Genomic DNA, 17,788 nt, shown 5'->3' with positions numbered 1-17,788 from the left:
TATTTCAAATGTTTGTGGATGAGTTGGGTAGGCGACAAGAACAAGCTGATTCAGTTGTGTGTCAGGTCCGGATGCAGATCCGGCCTATCAGTGGGATACAAGACGTAAACTGTTCAGCCTGGCGGAGGTTTGCTCTCTACTAAGTGCCATTCTTTTAGTTTCCTGTGAATGTAGTGCTTTTTTTTTTTTCCTCACCTTGTTGTCCCCCGTCGCACCGCGGAGCGAAAGGGGGACTATGGGTTTTCCCCTCCGTCCGTGTGTGCGTCCGTCCGTGCGTGCGGACGTCCGTGCGTAAGCGAAGGATCGAATTCTAATTTGGTGTGTGGGTGCAACTCGGCAAAAGGAAGAACCCTATTGAAAATTAGGTCGCCACGTAAAAATCCAAGATGGCCGCCGCCATGTATGTCTGAACCTTGTGAGCGAAATATCTTGAAAAATAAGCGAAGTACCAACTTCTAATCTGGTGTGTGGGTGTATCTAGGCATAAGGGAGGACGCTATTGCAAATTGGGTCGCCACGTCAAAATCCAAGATGGCCGCCACCATATATATGTCTGAACCTTGTGAGCACAATATCTTGAAAAATAAACGAACTACTAACTTCTAATCTGGTGTGTGGGTGCATCTACGCATAAGGAAGAACGCTATTGAAAATTGGGTCGCCACGTCAAAATCCAAGATGGCCGCCTTGCGTCTTCCACTTTGTCATCTCTCATCACTTCACCAACGGGGGACCTAGACGTAACGCTTGTTCTGTGTGCTTCTGCGTCGCTGAGCACCTCCACCCAGAGCATTCTACTCATGGCTTGTTGTTTGTCTAGGTATTTTAAAAATATCTATCTATTACCTTGGTCTAATGTTCATGGAGGAGCTTGTACATTTACCACATTTAGAACAAAAACCTGAGTAGAAACTGGTTTACTTTACATGAATTACAAGGACGTTATTAAACGATGGACAACCACAGACATTTGATCAATGGGATTTGAATGTGGTTTCCCTACAACATGGGAACCCTCGACAGGCCAACCCAAAGATGATTGTGAAATTATTCGACTAATTTACTAATTTCAATCTTTGCAAGTTGGTATACTGTATTTGCAATAAAATAATTGCCACTGATTCATGGATATTTAAGGGATGTTTCACCAATACCAAACTGTTAATTGCGAATCCCGTAAAGAGGTGTTTGTGTCTGCGTGTACGCACGTATGCACAAGTTTTAGTTTTGTTTAAGGTTTGGTGTTTATTAAATCTAATTTGTAACTCATCAAAATCTTTGTTTTGCTTTAAAGCTGAAAACAAACAGTAATGTCTCTTTAGGGCTCCGGAAAGCACGCTAGGGTAAAGCCTTATGCTTTGAGACCAGGCCCGAAATGGGAATGTGTGAGTTAATACTTTGTGTAAACTTTGACATGAAAGTGACATCTGTTGTCCCTTCTGCTGGTTTGAAGGCTCCAGATGTTAATATTGTCTGTGCTTTTCAGGCCTTTGTCCTTCTTGAAATGCCCTTCATCTCTCAAATTATTTTGCTTCTCGGACTCGTATTCAGAGACAAAATTTCCCAGTCTTTCAGTGGGTCCCGTTGGTTATGTTTGAGTTAGACCCTCTGCTTTGTTTTTATTAATTTTTTTATTTGTTGTAATTTGTCATTGTTTTGCTGTTATATATGGAGCTTGTTTTCAAAATTGCAATGGATCAATGATTGACTAATGTCTGTCGTTCATGTGATGTGTGTGCAAGCTCCACAATGAGCCTGAGATTAACTTTGGGAAAAAATACTCAGACAAAACCAGATTATCCAACCTTTGTCCTTTGAATCCCCACATTGCGGGAATGATGACTGATGATGATGCCATCTTCTCCCGTGAAACACTGGTTCAAATAGCTTTGATAAAACCAGTGAAGCGGGTCATAATAGCGGGTATAAACATTTCCATTAGAAGTTGTGCCAAAACTGCGTAGATCGAAATGTGCACCACCGAGGCTCCCAAGCTTGACCCTTGTGCGATGCCATTACCTCGTGGTACATGCTGGGTAACCTTGGTAGTCCACGTTTCAATCTACACTGTCGCTGATGACTCGCCAGTCCAGGATAAAACCGGTTTGGTGGCTGATATGGGGAGTGCAGCATTGGATATCTCGGGTATGTGCTGTCGGGAACACAAAGGGTGGACAATATGGATACATAATCAATTTTTGGGAGGGCTGGGGGTGGTTTAACAAGTGTAGAAAAGATCATGAGGATGACTTGAGATGGTGGTGAACAGCTGTCTTGAAGACCTGGAGGGAAGAATGAGATTGAAGAGAGTATGGAAGGTTTTTCCACATGTGGAAAAAAGAGAAATAAAAGAGTGGAGGGGGAGCAGTGGATCTGGATTTAGGCAGTTTCACTGAGAGGGGCTACTGCTGGGCCGCATGTGTCCTGCAGATACCTGAGAGGGACAATCTATCCATCTTGACCACCTCTTGTGTTCTCCCCTTCCCCTTATCGTTACCTGCATCCCTTGTTTGTCCGTCGCCATCTACCTTCTCCCTCCACCCTGCTGTTGGCATTTCTCCTTTCCTTTCTCCTGCTGTTCCCTTTATGTTGTGCCCTGATCTGTTCCGTTTCCTATCTCTTCCATGAGCCTAGACCATGAAGGCCTATGAAAAAGAGCTCAGGAAAAAACAAAGCAAAAAAAACCAAAACATTCATACCTATCCAGCAGCTTCTTTTTGTTGTTGGCTACCCTCTTTTTCACCACTTTTTCCTTACAAATCCTGTTTGAACTTATTTCTGATGCTTTCATGTTCTCCATTGTCTTGTCTTAATGGTTATAACAACTCCTTATGTCTTGCTGTTTTTTTTCAGCCTCAGATCTGTTTATTACAAAAACAAAATCCCAACAATATGAATAGTTTTGGGTGAAAAGGATGGCTCTCAGATCTATTCTCTTTATCAATTTTCCAATGCATTGTATAACCTTTCATCAAAGGCCTTTAGGTATTTGGTCATGGATCAAAAACAATATTTTGGGCATTTTATTGTGAAGAAATTGCTTAGGGATGTCTGCAGCCATGCTGTATCGGCCAGAGCTTCGGGAAGCAGTGCAGGATAAGGATGTTTGGAGAAATCTGATCATGAATGTCACCAGAAGTCAGACACGACTTGATGGAACAAGATGATTCGAATGCCAAGCAAGATTTAGCGGTGTTCACCTTTTGAAAGTTTCTTATTTTATTGTCCTTGAACTCTGGGTCATTTGAAAGCATGCATGCTAAGCCATGTTAGTGATGCAAGATTGCTTTGTATATCTGTCAAGGCCAAATTATCTTTTTGCTAACTGCTGATGTTGTGTGACCACATACAGGATGACGAGCAAGATCCACTTCTTGCTAGCTTTTCACACCTTCGGGATATCCTCAGTTCCATTACAAGTAAGCTTTCTCCTTCCTTGTTTTGCTGCACTATCTCTACACTAGTGTACAAAAGCTGATGATGATCATCCATCATCATCAAATTCAGGGAAGAAGGTGATCCTGTAACACACCGGTATTGTAATACTGAACTTTAGCGTGTTCACATGCTTGAGAAGCGCAGACTTATAGAAGGTGGAAGCGCTCATTCCACCAGTGCTTACCTAATTTAGACTTCAATTAATTTGTAATCGTGCCTTCAACTACTTCCTGTGGAAGACCTTTCAGGTCATCCACCATTCTACTGCAAAAAAGCACTTCCGGACATCTCGTGTTTCGGACCCAATGTCGCTTGTCATATCCTGTGCCATTTATTATTTCCCTTCGTCTTTGTTTTATCCCCTATTCCCTTTATCCTTCTTTCTCTCGGAACCTTTTGGATTTCCCCATATAGCCATGGTCCTTTCCCTTGTCACTTCCTCAATTCCTCCTTTCACGTCTCCAATTGACTCCTGTACACCCTCTCCCTTCTTTGTGCACTGAAGTATTATGTCATGTGAATGTGAGTCATTTGCTAACAATCATTTTAACTTCTTTTTTTTTCTTTTTTTTTTGTATACTGAATCGAGGCTCGTGGAAGAGCTAACATTTATTTCACAAACAAATCAACCAGACAAACAAAATATACAAAAAGAGGGGGCGGAAGACAAGATGGGGAGAGAAGGGGAAGCACACAACCACAACATTTGAGAGCAGGGAGAAGTGTGGGAGGGAGAGGGCTTGGGGGCAGGAGGCATGGGAAGGGGAGGTTGGGGGGGGGGGGGGGGGGAAGGTATAAAACACAAGGGGACCGAAATTCGCGGGGGTAGAAAAGATCAAGGTTTTGGATGGGGGAGGATAAGAGATGGTGGTGAACAGCTGTTTTAAAGACCTGGAGGGTGGAGTGGGATTGAAGAGAGTGAGGGAGTTTGTTCCAGAGGCGGGAGAAAAGAGGAATGAAGGAGTGAAGGTGAGCAGAAAGTCTTGATTTTGGCAGTTTAACCATAAGAGGGTTGCAGGCAGATCTTGTGCGACCTGCAGGAATATTTGGGGGGCAGAGCCCAGAGGGGGCTGGGGGGGCAAGGCCAGAGAGGAGTCGGTAGAAGACGGAAAGACCACCAACCTGCCTGCAGTGAGTGAGTGAAAGGCCCTTGGAGTTAGCTTCATCGCGGGAGATTCCAATGATTCTGAACGCTTTGGTTTCAACAGTGTGAAGACGGGCTAGGTGTGAGGCAGGAGCACCAGACCAGAGGGGAGAGCAGTATTCCATAGAGCTGCGGATGAAAGCCTTGTATGTGGTGAGGAGCTCAGGTGTGCCAAGGAAGGACTTCGCACGACGGAGGATGCCCAGTCGGCGACTGGCTTTGGAGGCCAGATTTGAAATGTGGTTTTCCCAGGAAAGATCATGGCAAATAGTGAGACCCAAAAGCTTGAGTGACAGAACTTCTTGGAGAGGATTATTCAGAAAGTGGATGGGAGGGTTTTCCAGTCGGTTTTTTCGGAGAGACATCGTAAGAGTGTGAGATTTATCAGGATTGAAAGACATGTTCCATTTGTTTGCCCAGTCTGTGATTTTGTCCAGGTCTGCAGAGAGTGAGGAGGCTGCAGACTGCCGATCTGAGGGATGAGGAATGGAGCGACAGAGAGTAGAGTCGTCAGCAAAGAGATAGAGAGGATTTTCAAGAGTCAGAGAGATCATTGATGAAGACCAGAAAAAGCACAGGGCCCAGAACACTACCTTGGGGAACTCCAGCCTGAACAGGAAGAGGAGATGAGAGAAACCCATTCAGGGCCACACGTTGACTACAACCAGAGAGGAAGTCCGCCAGCCATGCGTGGAGATTTCCATGGATACCAAAGGAGGAGAGTTTGGTGAGCAGAGCAGGGTGCCAGACCGTATCGAAGGCACGTGAAATGTCAAGGGAGACGGCTCTAATTTCCTGTTTGGCGTTGAGGACCTCCATCCATTGTTGAGAAAGCAGAAGCAGCATGTCCAGAGTAGAGTGACCAGGTCTGAAACCAAATTGATGATCAGAGATCAAGCCATTGGAGAAGAGGAAAGATTTCATATCTGAAGCAATGATGGATTCCATGACTTTGCTGATAATTGGGAGAAGGCTGATTGGTCTGTAGTTGCTGGGATCTGTTTTTGCACCTTTTTTGTGCAAAGCGGTGATGTTGGCTGATTTCCAAGCAGATGGCAGATGATCTTGAGCAAAAGAGAGGGTGAAGAGAACAGAAAGAGGGAGTGAAAGAGCGGAGGCACATGATTTTAGGAGCCGTGGGCTGATGCCGTCAGGACCAGTTGCAGAATCAGAGTCGAGGGTTGACAGAAACTTTTCCACCTTGTCAGGAGGAAAGGACACAGAGTCCAGGAGCAGCTGGGTACGACTGGGTACGGTGGGTTCAGAGAGGGATGGGTTTGGGACACAAGATTTAGAGGCAAACACAGAGTTGAGGCATTCAGCTTTTTCACGTGCGGAGTCAGTCGTTAAGCTGTTTGAGGTGAGGGAGGGGATGGAGGGGGAACAAACACCAGAAACAGATTTGACCAGACGCCACCAGGATTTGGAAGAGGGAGACAGATAAGAGAGTTCGGTCTTGAGAACGGTGAGATATTGTTTCCTGGCTCTCCTGAGGGTGGACACACACTTGTTTCGGGCTTTGTGAAAGGAAATGAGATTTCCTTCCGTTGGATTTGCTTTCCAGGAGACGAAAGCAAGTTGTTTCAGGGCAACAGCCTCACCACAAGATTCCGTGTACCATGGACGGGAGGAAGGGTATGACAACTGAAGACGAGATGGGATAAATCTGTGCATGAGAGAGAGCAATTTACTTTGAAAGAATTCCCAGGATGAGTTGATGTCAGAGGCGGTAGAGATGGGAGACCAGTCCAGATGATTGATGGCTGCTTGAAGACCGTGCCAGTTGGCCTGAGTGAAATGCCAGACTCGTCGATGCTGAGGAGGCTCTCTGAGAATGGTCAGAGAGATGTCCACTTTGACAAGCACATGATCAGATGAGCCGATTGGAGCAGAAGAAGAGCAGCAGACATTTTCAGGGAAGTTTGTCATAACCAAATCCATAAGAGAAGATGCTCCGTTGACTGAGATCCGGGTTGGGAAATTGACAGATTGTGTCAGTCCCAGTGAGTCGCAGAAGTCCTTTGCTGAAGAGCCATGGCTGGTGAGAGAGGTACCCACACCCAGCCAACTGGCATGGTGACAATTGAAATCACCACATATGAGGAAGAGAGAGTTGGGATGGGTAGATAGAAGTTGGTCCATATTATCAGACAGCGAGATGTAGATGGAGTCATCGCTGTTTGGTGGACGGTACACCACACATATGAACAAAAGGTGGGAGCGAAGGGGAAGCCATAGCCAAAGGTATTCCTGGGGGTGAGGTGGAGAGAGGGCAGTGGAGGGCGAGTGAGGAAGAGTTTTTAATAAAGATAGCAACCCCACCTCCAGGACGAGGCTCAGGTCTATCATGCCATATCAGGAGGGAGTAACCTGGGAGAGATACCAAGGCATCAGAGACATCATGAAGGAGGAAAGTTTCTGTTAAGCAGATCACATCTGGTTTGTCAGAAGCAACCTGTATGGAGAGATCAGTCAAGTTTGAGCGAAGGCCCCGGATGTTTGAGGTCCATACCGTTAATGAAGAGGAAGGGGGAGCATCGGGTCCAGAACAGGGGGGGGAGGGGTAGGGTAAGATGTGGAAGAGGAGGAAGAGGTAGGGAGAGCTGTTGAAGGTGTGTCAGAGATTTCAGAGATTTCAGAATAGCTTGGAGAAAGGGAAGAATGGGGCGGACAAAAGGTTTGATGGAGATTGGGTGAGGCACAGTGAGGTGTTATTTGAGGAGGGGGAAGAGCGAGGCAGAAGGTTGGGGGAGATGAAGGTGAAAGTTGGAAGGGGGAAGAAGCAGGGAGGATGCTTTGAGGAGGAGGGGTGAGAGGGGAGTCAAGGAGGGGAGGAGCGAGGGAGAGTCTCGGAGGGGAGGGGTGTGGGGGGAGTTTAGGAGGGAGGGGAGGGAAGGGGCAAGGGGGGAGATTTGAAAGGGATGGGTGATGGGGAGGATTTGGAGGGGAGGGGTGAGATTGGATTTTGAAAAGTGTACGATTCATGGGAAACGAACATTTTTTGCAAATTGAGTTTGAGACCTTCGAGTCAAAAATACGTTTGAGGACACTGAAGGAGGGTGGAGTTCTGGATAGTTTAGGGAATTTAGAAAGGAGGAACTGTAAGAGATGGTATTATATATATATTTTTGAATGAATAGATTTGGTGAGCAAGACGAAAGCATCCTTTTGTAGGAAAAGAAGAAAAGGGTGTTATAATATATGAGAGAAAATAGTTGTTCGGGGGAGAGATTATACATTTCTAACCACGTGATCGTGTGATCGCGAACGAAGAACGAACGAACAAAAAAGAACAACAAATAAACGAACAATACCTGGGAAGGAAATATGTTTTTGGGTTGTTTTTTTTTGAGTAGAGATATTAAACAAGGAGGTATGGGGTGAACGACTGGGACGAAACAAAGAACGAAAATAATTGCAGCGCATTCGACGAATCGCTGAGAGAAAAACAAAACCACAAGGTCGGAGACGGTACGGTAGCCAAGCCTACGAGTACTAGGCCTCAGAATACTCGATATGCATTAACCGACGATTGTGTATACATGTACGAAAAATTAGCACCGAAAATTTTCCAAAAGATACGCTATAGGTACATACACCGAAAGATAGATACAGTCTCGACAAAAACACAATTGAGAAAGATCACTTAGCTTCGAAAGCGTGAGCGCATGGAACAGCTTCGAAAAGACGTGACCTCGCCGTGATCTCGCGAGATCGAGGCAATTTGAACAGCAAATTCAACAGAAGACAGTTTGGACTCTGCCTCTTTGAGGGCGTGATCCAAGAAATGAGAGGGGAGGAGGATGGTGGTGGAGGAAAATCAGTTGTGGTGGGGGCAAATATAATTTTCGTACCAATGAAAATGCCAATTTTCAGAAAATTTATTCCAAACTTCCATTTCGCCAAATAATTATTTATATCTGTACTATGAGAGATCTGTGTCTGTCTGTGTGTCACCATTTTTCTCAGCGATGGCCAAACGGATCTTTGTCAAACCTTCAGATGTTCATCAGTGAGTGTTGGGGAATATTTTCGGCAAAACCCTTTTTCTGAAAAGTTTGAAAAGTTGGATTTGTTTGGATTTTTATGGCTCCGCCCCCGAAGGTGGCTGGAGGCATTATGTTTTCGAGTTGTCCGTCCGTCTGTACGGGCTAAACCTCGTTTTTCTCAGCAACCATATGTCCGATTGAGACGAAACTTTCAGGGTAGGAGTGACACCCATGTAGAATGTTATGATAAATGTGATGTCATATGTCACGTGGTGTGGGAGCCATCTTGGAAAAACGGAAAAACTTTGCACCTCTATATATTTCGAAAGCGCTGCATCGAAAAAAATTGAGACATGGCTCATTGTAAAAAACTCTTCATGTGGAATAACATATGCTAATGATGGTGTCATATGTGCACTTGATATTCACTTGCACTTCTATCATTTTTTATCCTTATTACCCTACTTTTTGAGAGAAAGTGGCTGTGGGGTAGGGAGTGGCTGTGGGGTAGCAGTGGCTAATGTATCGATTTCATTTAAAAAATGGGTCAGGCTATTTCAGCAATTTTACAAGAGAGGTGGGGGGAGGGTTTGTACCTTCCAAGGCCTCATTTGGTTGTGTGTTCATACCTGGTTGCTTGCTTGCATACCACGTGGAGTGGAGTGACTAAAATTAAGCTCGCTTGAGATTTTATTGCTCATACCATGGCTGTATTAGTTCCCACACATGGGAATTAGTTCTCACGAGAATGACTGTACAAACTTGTTTAGAGTACAAAAAGGTCAGTCTGGCAAACTAGCCGGTGCCAATTGTTTGCATTTACACTCAAGTTGAAGTTTTTGACAATGTTCATGCCAAGCCGTCCTCATGCTTGTATAGTTAAGATCATTGCAAGCCATGTTGGCCAACAGCCAAACTACGAGCATTATATGATGTACCTATTAATTGTGACTTCTACATGCAAGTTCGGGACTTATTACTTGCAAAATCGAAGATTTTTCAAGTATATTGGTCAGTTGCGTTTGTGGTTCTATCTGTTTGTCTGTCTGTCTGTCTGTCTGTTTGTTTGTTTGTCACCGGCCTACAGGTCACAATTTTCAACCGATCTTCACGAAACTTACTTCACCAAATGGTAAAGTTGGTCAAAAGCAAGAAGCCTATTGTTTTGGGTGTCAAAAGGTCAACATAGACCAAAGTTCACCAACTTTGCTAAATTTCTAAAATCCTCAATTTTCATCCGATTGACTTGGAAATTGAACAGCATTTGCACATTGAGTCACTAAATAGGAAAACAAACTATTTGAGGTCAAAATGTCAAAGGTCAACTTGATGTCAAACTTCCAAAATCATGAATTTTCATCTAAAAACCCATCAATTTTCATCCGATTGACTTGAAAATTGAATAGCATTTGTATAGTGCCTCACTGAATTGGGAAACCAACTATTTTTAAGGTCAACTCAAGGTCAAACTTCTAAAATCATCATTTTTCATCTGAAATTTTTTCACTTTTCATCCTATTGACCCGAGCTTTGATCAAGATCGTCAATTTTAATCTTTATGAAATTGACAATTTGCTGTATTAATGGAAACCTTTGGGGGGGGGGGGGGGCGGATCTTGCAAGTATCATGCTCTGCATGACGTCTTGTTATTCTGTCTGTTTGTTTGTCACCGGCCTAGAGGTCAAAATTCTAAACTGATCGTCACGAACCTTCACCAAGTTGTAGAGGGCATCACAATTGAGGAGCCTATTGATTTTGGGGTCAAAGGTCATCTTGAGGTCAAATTTCTAAAATCACCATTTTAAATCCGATTGACTTGAAAATTGAACAGCATTTGTATATTGTCACTAAATTGAGAAACCAACTTTTTTGAGGTCAAAAGGTCAAAGGTCAACTCTAGGTCAAACTTCCAAAATCATCAATTTTCATCTGAAAAATCATTACTTTTCATCATATTGTCGTGCGGCCGCCTTTGATTAAAATCAGGCAGTCACGGAAGCCGATCGCGAAGGCCTTAGCTCTCGAGGCGAAACTCAATGGCGGACTCCAAAAACAAAAGCTACACCAAAGCGCGCGGGCGCGAGACCCCTGCAGTCTTACCTGTTAAATCAACCACACGGAAACTGCGTTCAGATATGTATACAGAAAATAATATAAGGGTTTATTCACAATAAAGGTCGGGACAGGAAAAGCACGCGCCGGTAATAAATATCCTAATCGGGACGTCCCCACACACAGATTTCAGAAACGAGACACAGGAATGGATGAAAGGAAAAGAAAACGTTCGTTATATTGTGAAATGTGGTGCGTCCTTATCTGTCCGTCGTCTGGTATTGTCTGCCGTCCAACGCGGCTCCGTTCGGCCCCGATGCACCCACGAGGTCCCTCGCAACAGCACCACAGCACCGAGCACCGCTTCAAGCACTACGCAGATGGCGAGCCAACGACCACCAGGGACCTCCCAAGGCCAAGCAGGGAAGCGCAGAGAGCACAAGACAGCCAGGGAAGGACGTGCGCAAGAGAGTTCGAGCTGCCAGAGGAAGCTGCGCAAGCAAGAAGAGCCGGATGTGCAAGCCGAACTGCTGGATCTCCAAGAGATGCAAGAGAACTGCTGGATCTGCAAGACTGCCAGAAGCGAAAATGTCGTTCAGCCCGCCCCTATATAGCCCTGTGGTGGTGACGTCAGCCTTGGCGCGCCACCCAATCAGTGCCCTCCACCGAATCACAGGCCTGTGGTGTGGTAATAGCTTGTGCTACTCGAGGTGGCTAGGCCTGCTGGAGGTGTAGGTGGCGGCAGCCATCATCGGCGGTGTCCTGGCCTGGTTTCCTGTCCGAAGTCACTGTCAGGGAAGGGAATTATTTAATGTTGCACTAAGGGCCTGTCTAAGTGTCTACAGGTGTGCATTGCCATAAGGGACAAAGGTTTGACTACCAGGTTTGACACACAGGGGCTGTTATCTTTAATCCCTAACTACCTAGCACACGAACATCCTGGTATGTTCACAAGCAGACATATAAACCCGACAAACCGGACTAACAGAACTTATTACAGGTAGATTCCCTATCGCGACAGTCGAAGCATGTTACCTATTCAGATCTACCTGGCTCTAGATATTCCTTTACCCTACTGACATAACAATATTAACCCGAGCTTTGATCGAGATCGTCAATTTTACTCTGGATGAAATGGACAATTTGATGGATCAATGACATCCTTTTTGGGGGGGGGGGGGGGGGGGGAGCGGGTGGAGAGGGGGTGGATTTTGCAAGAATCATGCTCTGCATGACGTCTTCTTTTTTATTTATCCATTTGGTGCAAAAGTGCAAAATCTCATAAATTAACTTTGCAAACTCCCTTTCCTGGTAAAATTCCCCAAGCTTGGCCACACCACCTTTGATCTCTCAGTGTTAACGTAATTTGCATAACTCTGTTGACCTGAGCACCATTTGTTGCCATTTGTGTATAATTATTTGTTAAGTACAATACAGGGTTTACTGCTCAGCTTGTCCAACTCTCTTGTAATTGCATATTTTGATTATCCATTTTATTCTCAACTATATGCAACTTTCCAACCAAATATAGTATTGAGGTGTGGTTTCTGCACCAGAAATTAACGTTTATGACACTATCGTAAGCTGTTATGGCAGCACCTACTCTCGGGAATGTTTGGTCAATCGTCTGGCATCGTGCCCTTTCTAATCAGTTGCTGGGTACTGAAGTAATTTTTTTTTTTTTTTTTTTTTTTTGCTCCAAATATAGGAGGGCCTATTTTTTTTTTTTTTTGCTCTTGTTTTTTTTCGACACAGGTAAAGATATTTGAATGAAATAAAGACAAATACTAACATCAATGTTTATTCGACCTTGGTGCATATTTATTACTCAACCTAATCACCACTGCAGTAGTCGGAAGTTTTCCTCAAAGGTGTTCCTCAAGTTTGGGGAAGAGATGAAAATCTGTCGGGGCTCGTGTTCCTTTGTCTCCATAGTCTCCATAGACCGTCTCTTATTCTCTCAGGATCGTAATGGTGCACTCAATTCTCATCTCCAGTCATCTCATCTCCAGTCATCTCATCTCCAGTCAGTCATCTCAACTCTCATCTCTAGTCAGTCATCTCTACTCTCATCTCCAGTCAGTCATCTCAACTCTTATCTCCACTCATCTCATCTCCAGTCAGTCATCTCAACTCTCATCTCCATTCAGACATCTCAACACTCATCTCCAGTCAGTCATCTCAACACTCATCTCCAGTCAGTCATCTCAACTCTTATCTCCAGTCATCGCATCTCCAGTCATTCATCTCATCTCCAGTCATTCATCTCAACTCTTATCTCCAGTCATCTCATCTCCAGTCATTCATCTCATCTCCAGTCATTCATCGCATCTCCAGTCATTCATCGCATCTCCAGTCATTCATCTCATCTTAAGACATTAATCGCATCTCCAGTCATTCATCTCATCTCCAGTCATTCATCTCATCTCCAGTCATTCATCTCAACTGTTATCTCCAGTCATCGCATCTCCAGTCATTCATCTCATCTCCAGTCATTTATCTCATCTCCAGTCATTCATCTCAACTCTTATCTCCAGTCATCTTATCTCCATCCAGTCATCTCAACTCTCATCTCCAGTCAGTCATTTCAACTCATCTCCAGCGCTTCACAGCACTGACAATGCCATCTTGACTAGTATAGCACTGACACATCAAATATTAGAATCATGAAACTTCACACCCAGTGGAGGGAAGAACTAATGTGTGGACTGCTTTGCTTCATTTTAATCTCTTTACCTGGTCTGGAGAAAGAGAAAATAGGAGGCATTACTTTTCAACACTCTCCCATAGTTTTTCTACAAGCATCAGCATTTTCATTAAAAAATTGAATTGATATGTGCATATACAGTCATGTGAAAAAGTAAGTACACCCCATGTAAAGTTTTGACTTTTTCAACATATTTCTACATACAGCTATTTGATCTTCATTTCAACAATATTGATAGATAAAGGTGATATAATAAAACAAATATCATGAAACATTTACATTTTGTAGTCCATTGTATAATTTAAATAAACATAAATGCAAATTTCGCATGTGGAAAAAGTAAGTACACCCCTACATTTATCACTACTTCAAATACCTAAAATTAGAATCAGGTGCACCAGCTCAGGTGCAAATGATTAGAACATCGTTAGAGAGGATCTTGGAGGAACCTGTTTTATTTAAACCTCAGACATTTAGTTTGGTTTGCTCTTTGTTGTTGAAGTGTGCGGCGTCACCATGCCTAGATCAAAAGAGCTCTCTGAGGCCTTCAGAAAGAAGGTTTTCGATGCCTACGAGTCTGGGAAGGGATTTAAAAAGACCTCCAAACAATTTGAAATCAATCATTCGACCGTCCGGAAGATCATCTACAAGTGGAGAAGATTCCAAACAACTGCCAACTTGTTCAGGCCAGGCCGCACCAGCAAGTTCAGCCCGAGAGCAGACCGCAAGATGCTGAAATAAGTCTCTAAGAACCCCAGAATGTCATCACGGGACCTACAGGTAGCTCTTGCCACTGTTGATGTCAAAGTGCACGAGTCTACCATTAGAAAGAGGCTGCAAAAATTTGATCTACATGGGAGGTTTGCCAGGAGGAAACCTTTGCTGTCCAGAAAGAACATCAGGGCAAGACTAAAGTTTGCCAATGATCACCTTGGCAAAGACCAGCACTTCTGGAACAATGTGCTCTGGACAGATGAGTCAAAGGTAGAGCTATTTGGTCACAGTACCAGAAGACATGTTTGGCGAAAACCAAAGACAGTATTTGACCACAATAACCTGATACCTACTGTAAAGCATGGTGGTGGAAATATTATGGTTTGGGAGCAGCTTTGCTGCATCAGAGCCTGGGCAGCTCACCATCATAGAATCCACTATGAATTCTTCATTGTACCAAAGGGTGCTTGAGGATAATGTGAGGCCATCTGTCGGAAAGTTGAAGCTCAACCGAAGCTGGACCTTGCAACATGACAATGACCCTAAACATACCAGTAAATCCACCAAGGAATGGCTGAAAAGAAAGAAATGGAGGGTTCTGGAATGGCCAAGTCAAAGCCCGGATCTAAATCCCATTGAGGTGTTGTGGGGGGATTTGAAACGAGCTGTGCATGCAAGAAACCCCTCAAACATCGCACAGCTGAAAGAATTCTGCATGGAGGAGTGGGCAAAAATTTCTCCCAGTCGATGTCAGAGACTGGTAGACAGTTCTAAGAAACGCCGACTTGAGGTTGTTTCTGCCAAAGGGGGCAATACCACCTATTAGAGCCAAGGGTGTACTTACTTTTTCCACATGCGAAATTTGCATTTATGTTTATTTAAATTATACAATGGACTACAAAATGTAAATGTTTCATGATATTTGTTATATTATATCAACTTTATCTATCAATATTGTTGAAATGAAGATCAAATAGCTGTATGTTGAAATATGTTGAAAAAGTCAAAACTTTACATGGGATGTACTTACTTTTTCACGTGACTGTATACTTATAAAAGCTGTTAATTTATGCATCATTCACACATTGAAATGACATCAACATTTTGTTTTTTATATTGGTTTCTAATATGCAGAGGTTCTTAAGCCTGTTCTTCTAGTCTAGCATTTCAGGCAGATATACACCTGTGCGTGTGGACCTTCTTGTTGGCATGAGGCATTACTTTTCTTCCAATATTAAAACCTTTTGGAAACTTGTCAATTCATTGCATGGACAATGTTCTTCAGCTGTTCCTTCACTCATGAAAGATTTATTGTAATGGATACAGCTTGTGACAAGGCAGAGTGTCTGCATTTTATTCGTGCCAAATGGAATATTTTTCCTGTCAGATGGAAGACGAAGGCATTACAAAATGAGTATGGTTTTACAATGCTGGTTAGCAGTATTTTGTGTTCAAAAATTTTATTATGCTCTTTTACATTGTTCTGAGATGAGTTAATTTTCGGCTCACTAACTGAAGGCAAGGATCCCTAGTTTATATTACTGTTGGTTTGCATCACTGTGGGTTGAGTACATGATGTGGTTCCCAGTTGAAATTTCGTGTACTATGGTGATTTTTCTTTTTGTCAACTGGTATTCCTATTTATCATTAAAAAGTACACTGAAGTCGCTTGACAATAATTGTATATTTATATATTTGTCTGCTTGCTTGTTACTTGCAAAATCGAAGATTTTTCAAGTATATTGGTCGGTTGCGTTTGTCATTCTGTCTTGTCTGTCTGTCTGTTTGTCACTCGCCTACAGATCACAATTCTAAACCGATCATCATGAAACTTCACCAGGTTGTTGAGGACGTCACAATTGAGAGGGCAATTGATTTTGAGGTCAAAGGGCAAAGTTCATCTGGAGGTCAAATTTCTAAAATCGGCATTTTTCATCCAATTGACTTGGAAATTGAACAGCATTTGCATATTGAGTCACTAAATGGTTTATTGGTGATGGTCAACCAACTATTTTTGAGGTCAAAAGGTCAAAGGTCAACTCAAGGTCAAACTTCCAAAATCATAAATTTTCATCTGATTGACTTGAAAATTTATGTTCTGAGGTTTGGTTGATGTTCTGAGGTTTGGGACATGGAATGTAGGGACAATGACAGGGAGATCAGGAGAAGTGGTGGAAGTATTGGTCAGAAGAAGAGTGGACATATGTTGTGTGCAAGAGACGAGATGGAAGGGAAGTGGTGTGAGAATGGTGAAGGGTAGGCAGGGACAGAAATACAAGTTTGTATGGCAAGGGTGCCTGGAGGGCATGAATGGTGTTGGTGTCCTGTTTTCTGAGGAGTTTGTAGACAGTGTGGTGAGTGTGACTAGAGTGAGTGATAGGTTGATGATGGTGAAAATGATGATTGGAAAGCTCTTGGTGAACGTCATCTCGGGATATGCTCCGCAGGTTGGTCGAAGCGATGAAGAGAAGGACACGTTCTGGTGTGCGATAGAGAAGCTGATGGAAAACGTGAAAGATGAGGAAGTTGTTGTGGTAGGAGGAGACCTAAATGGACATGTGGGAAGGAGTATGGATGGTTTTGACGGAGTTCATGGGGGTTACGGATATGGTGTGAGAAATGGAGAAGGTGAAAGGATTTTGGAGTTTGCTGATTTGTTGATTTGTAATACTCAGTTCCAGAAAGAGGATAATAAGCTTGTTACATACACGTCAGGTGGGTCGACGACAACCGTTGACTACCTCATGGTGCGTAGGCGAGATAGGGGGCACCTCCGGGACACAAAGGTGATCCCGGGGGAGGAGGCTGTTTCACAGCACCACTTGGTTGTCTGCGACGTAAGGGTGAAAGGAGCGAGGAGAGCTCGGCGGGTGAAGTACCAACCGAGAATGACGGTGTGGAGGTTGAAAGAGGTGACAGTAAGGGAGGCATTAAAAGAGAGGCTGAGTAGGGCGAGGATGATGTGGTTGAGCTTGAAAGTGGTTGGAAGTCAATGAAAGCTAATCTGTTGGGAGCCATTGGTGAGGTATGTGGATGGACAAAAGGACCACCGAGGCACTCGGAAACATGGTGGTGGGATGATGAAGTTGGAAAGAGGATTGACGAGAAGAGGAAGAAGTTCAAGGAGTGGCAGAAGGCGAAGGGTACGGGAGCAGAAACAGCAGAGCATGAAAGTTATAAGGCAGCCAGGAAGGCTGCAAAGAAAGAGGTAGCAAAGGCGCAGGGGGCATGTAGGAAAATGTTCGGAGAACGCTTGGATTCGGAAGAGGGTCAGAAAGCAGTATTCAGGATTGCAAAGCAGAAAGCAAAAGAGAGGTGTGATGTGATGGGGGTGGGTTGCTTGAAAGATGAAGTGGGACAAATCGTTGTCGACCCAGATGGAATTAAAGGAAGATGGAAAAGATATATGGAAATGCTGTTGAATACAGAGAATGAATGGGATGGCAACATAGAGAGTAACCCAGTTTTAGGACCGGCAGAGAGGATAACTGAGAAGGAAGTTGAGGAAGCGATAAAAGCAATGAAGGGTAGAAAAGCGGGAGGGCTGACGGGAGTTGTGGGAGATATGTTGAAGGCAGCAGGAAGTTGGGGTGTGAAGAGAATGACAGAGATCTGTAATCTGGTGGTGAAAGAAGGCCGCATTCCAGTGGATTGGGAACTGAGTACCCTCGTCCCTCTATACAAGGGGAAAGGTGACCCTCTGGAGTGTGGCTCGTACCGAGCGATAAAGTTATTGGAGCATG

The 17,788-nt window shown here is 43.9% G+C and overlaps 1 protein-coding gene across 7 annotated transcripts in view; it reads left to right on the top strand.

Moving 5' to 3' along the window:
* The window catches only part of GBF1 (golgi brefeldin A resistant guanine nucleotide exchange factor 1), a 430,048-nt gene that overhangs the window by 11,097 nt on the left and 401,163 nt on the right, over positions 1–17,788 (top strand). For all 7 annotated transcript variants that reach the window (XM_078783293.1, XM_078783294.1, XM_078783296.1 and 4 more), the window contains exon 3: positions 3,353–3,419. In XM_078783293.1, coding sequence (XP_078639419.1) covers positions 3,353–3,419 — 67 coding nt within the window. The remainder of the gene's footprint in view (positions 1–3,352; positions 3,420–17,788) is intronic.

The sequence above is a fragment of the Myxine glutinosa genome, chromosome 8, assembly GCF_964187855.1.
Source record: "Myxine glutinosa chromosome 8, kmMyxGlut1.1, whole genome shotgun sequence".
Taxonomy (NCBI): Eukaryota; Metazoa; Chordata; class Myxini; order Myxiniformes; family Myxinidae; genus Myxine; species Myxine glutinosa.
This window is presented reverse-complemented; position numbering and strand designations above follow the sequence as displayed.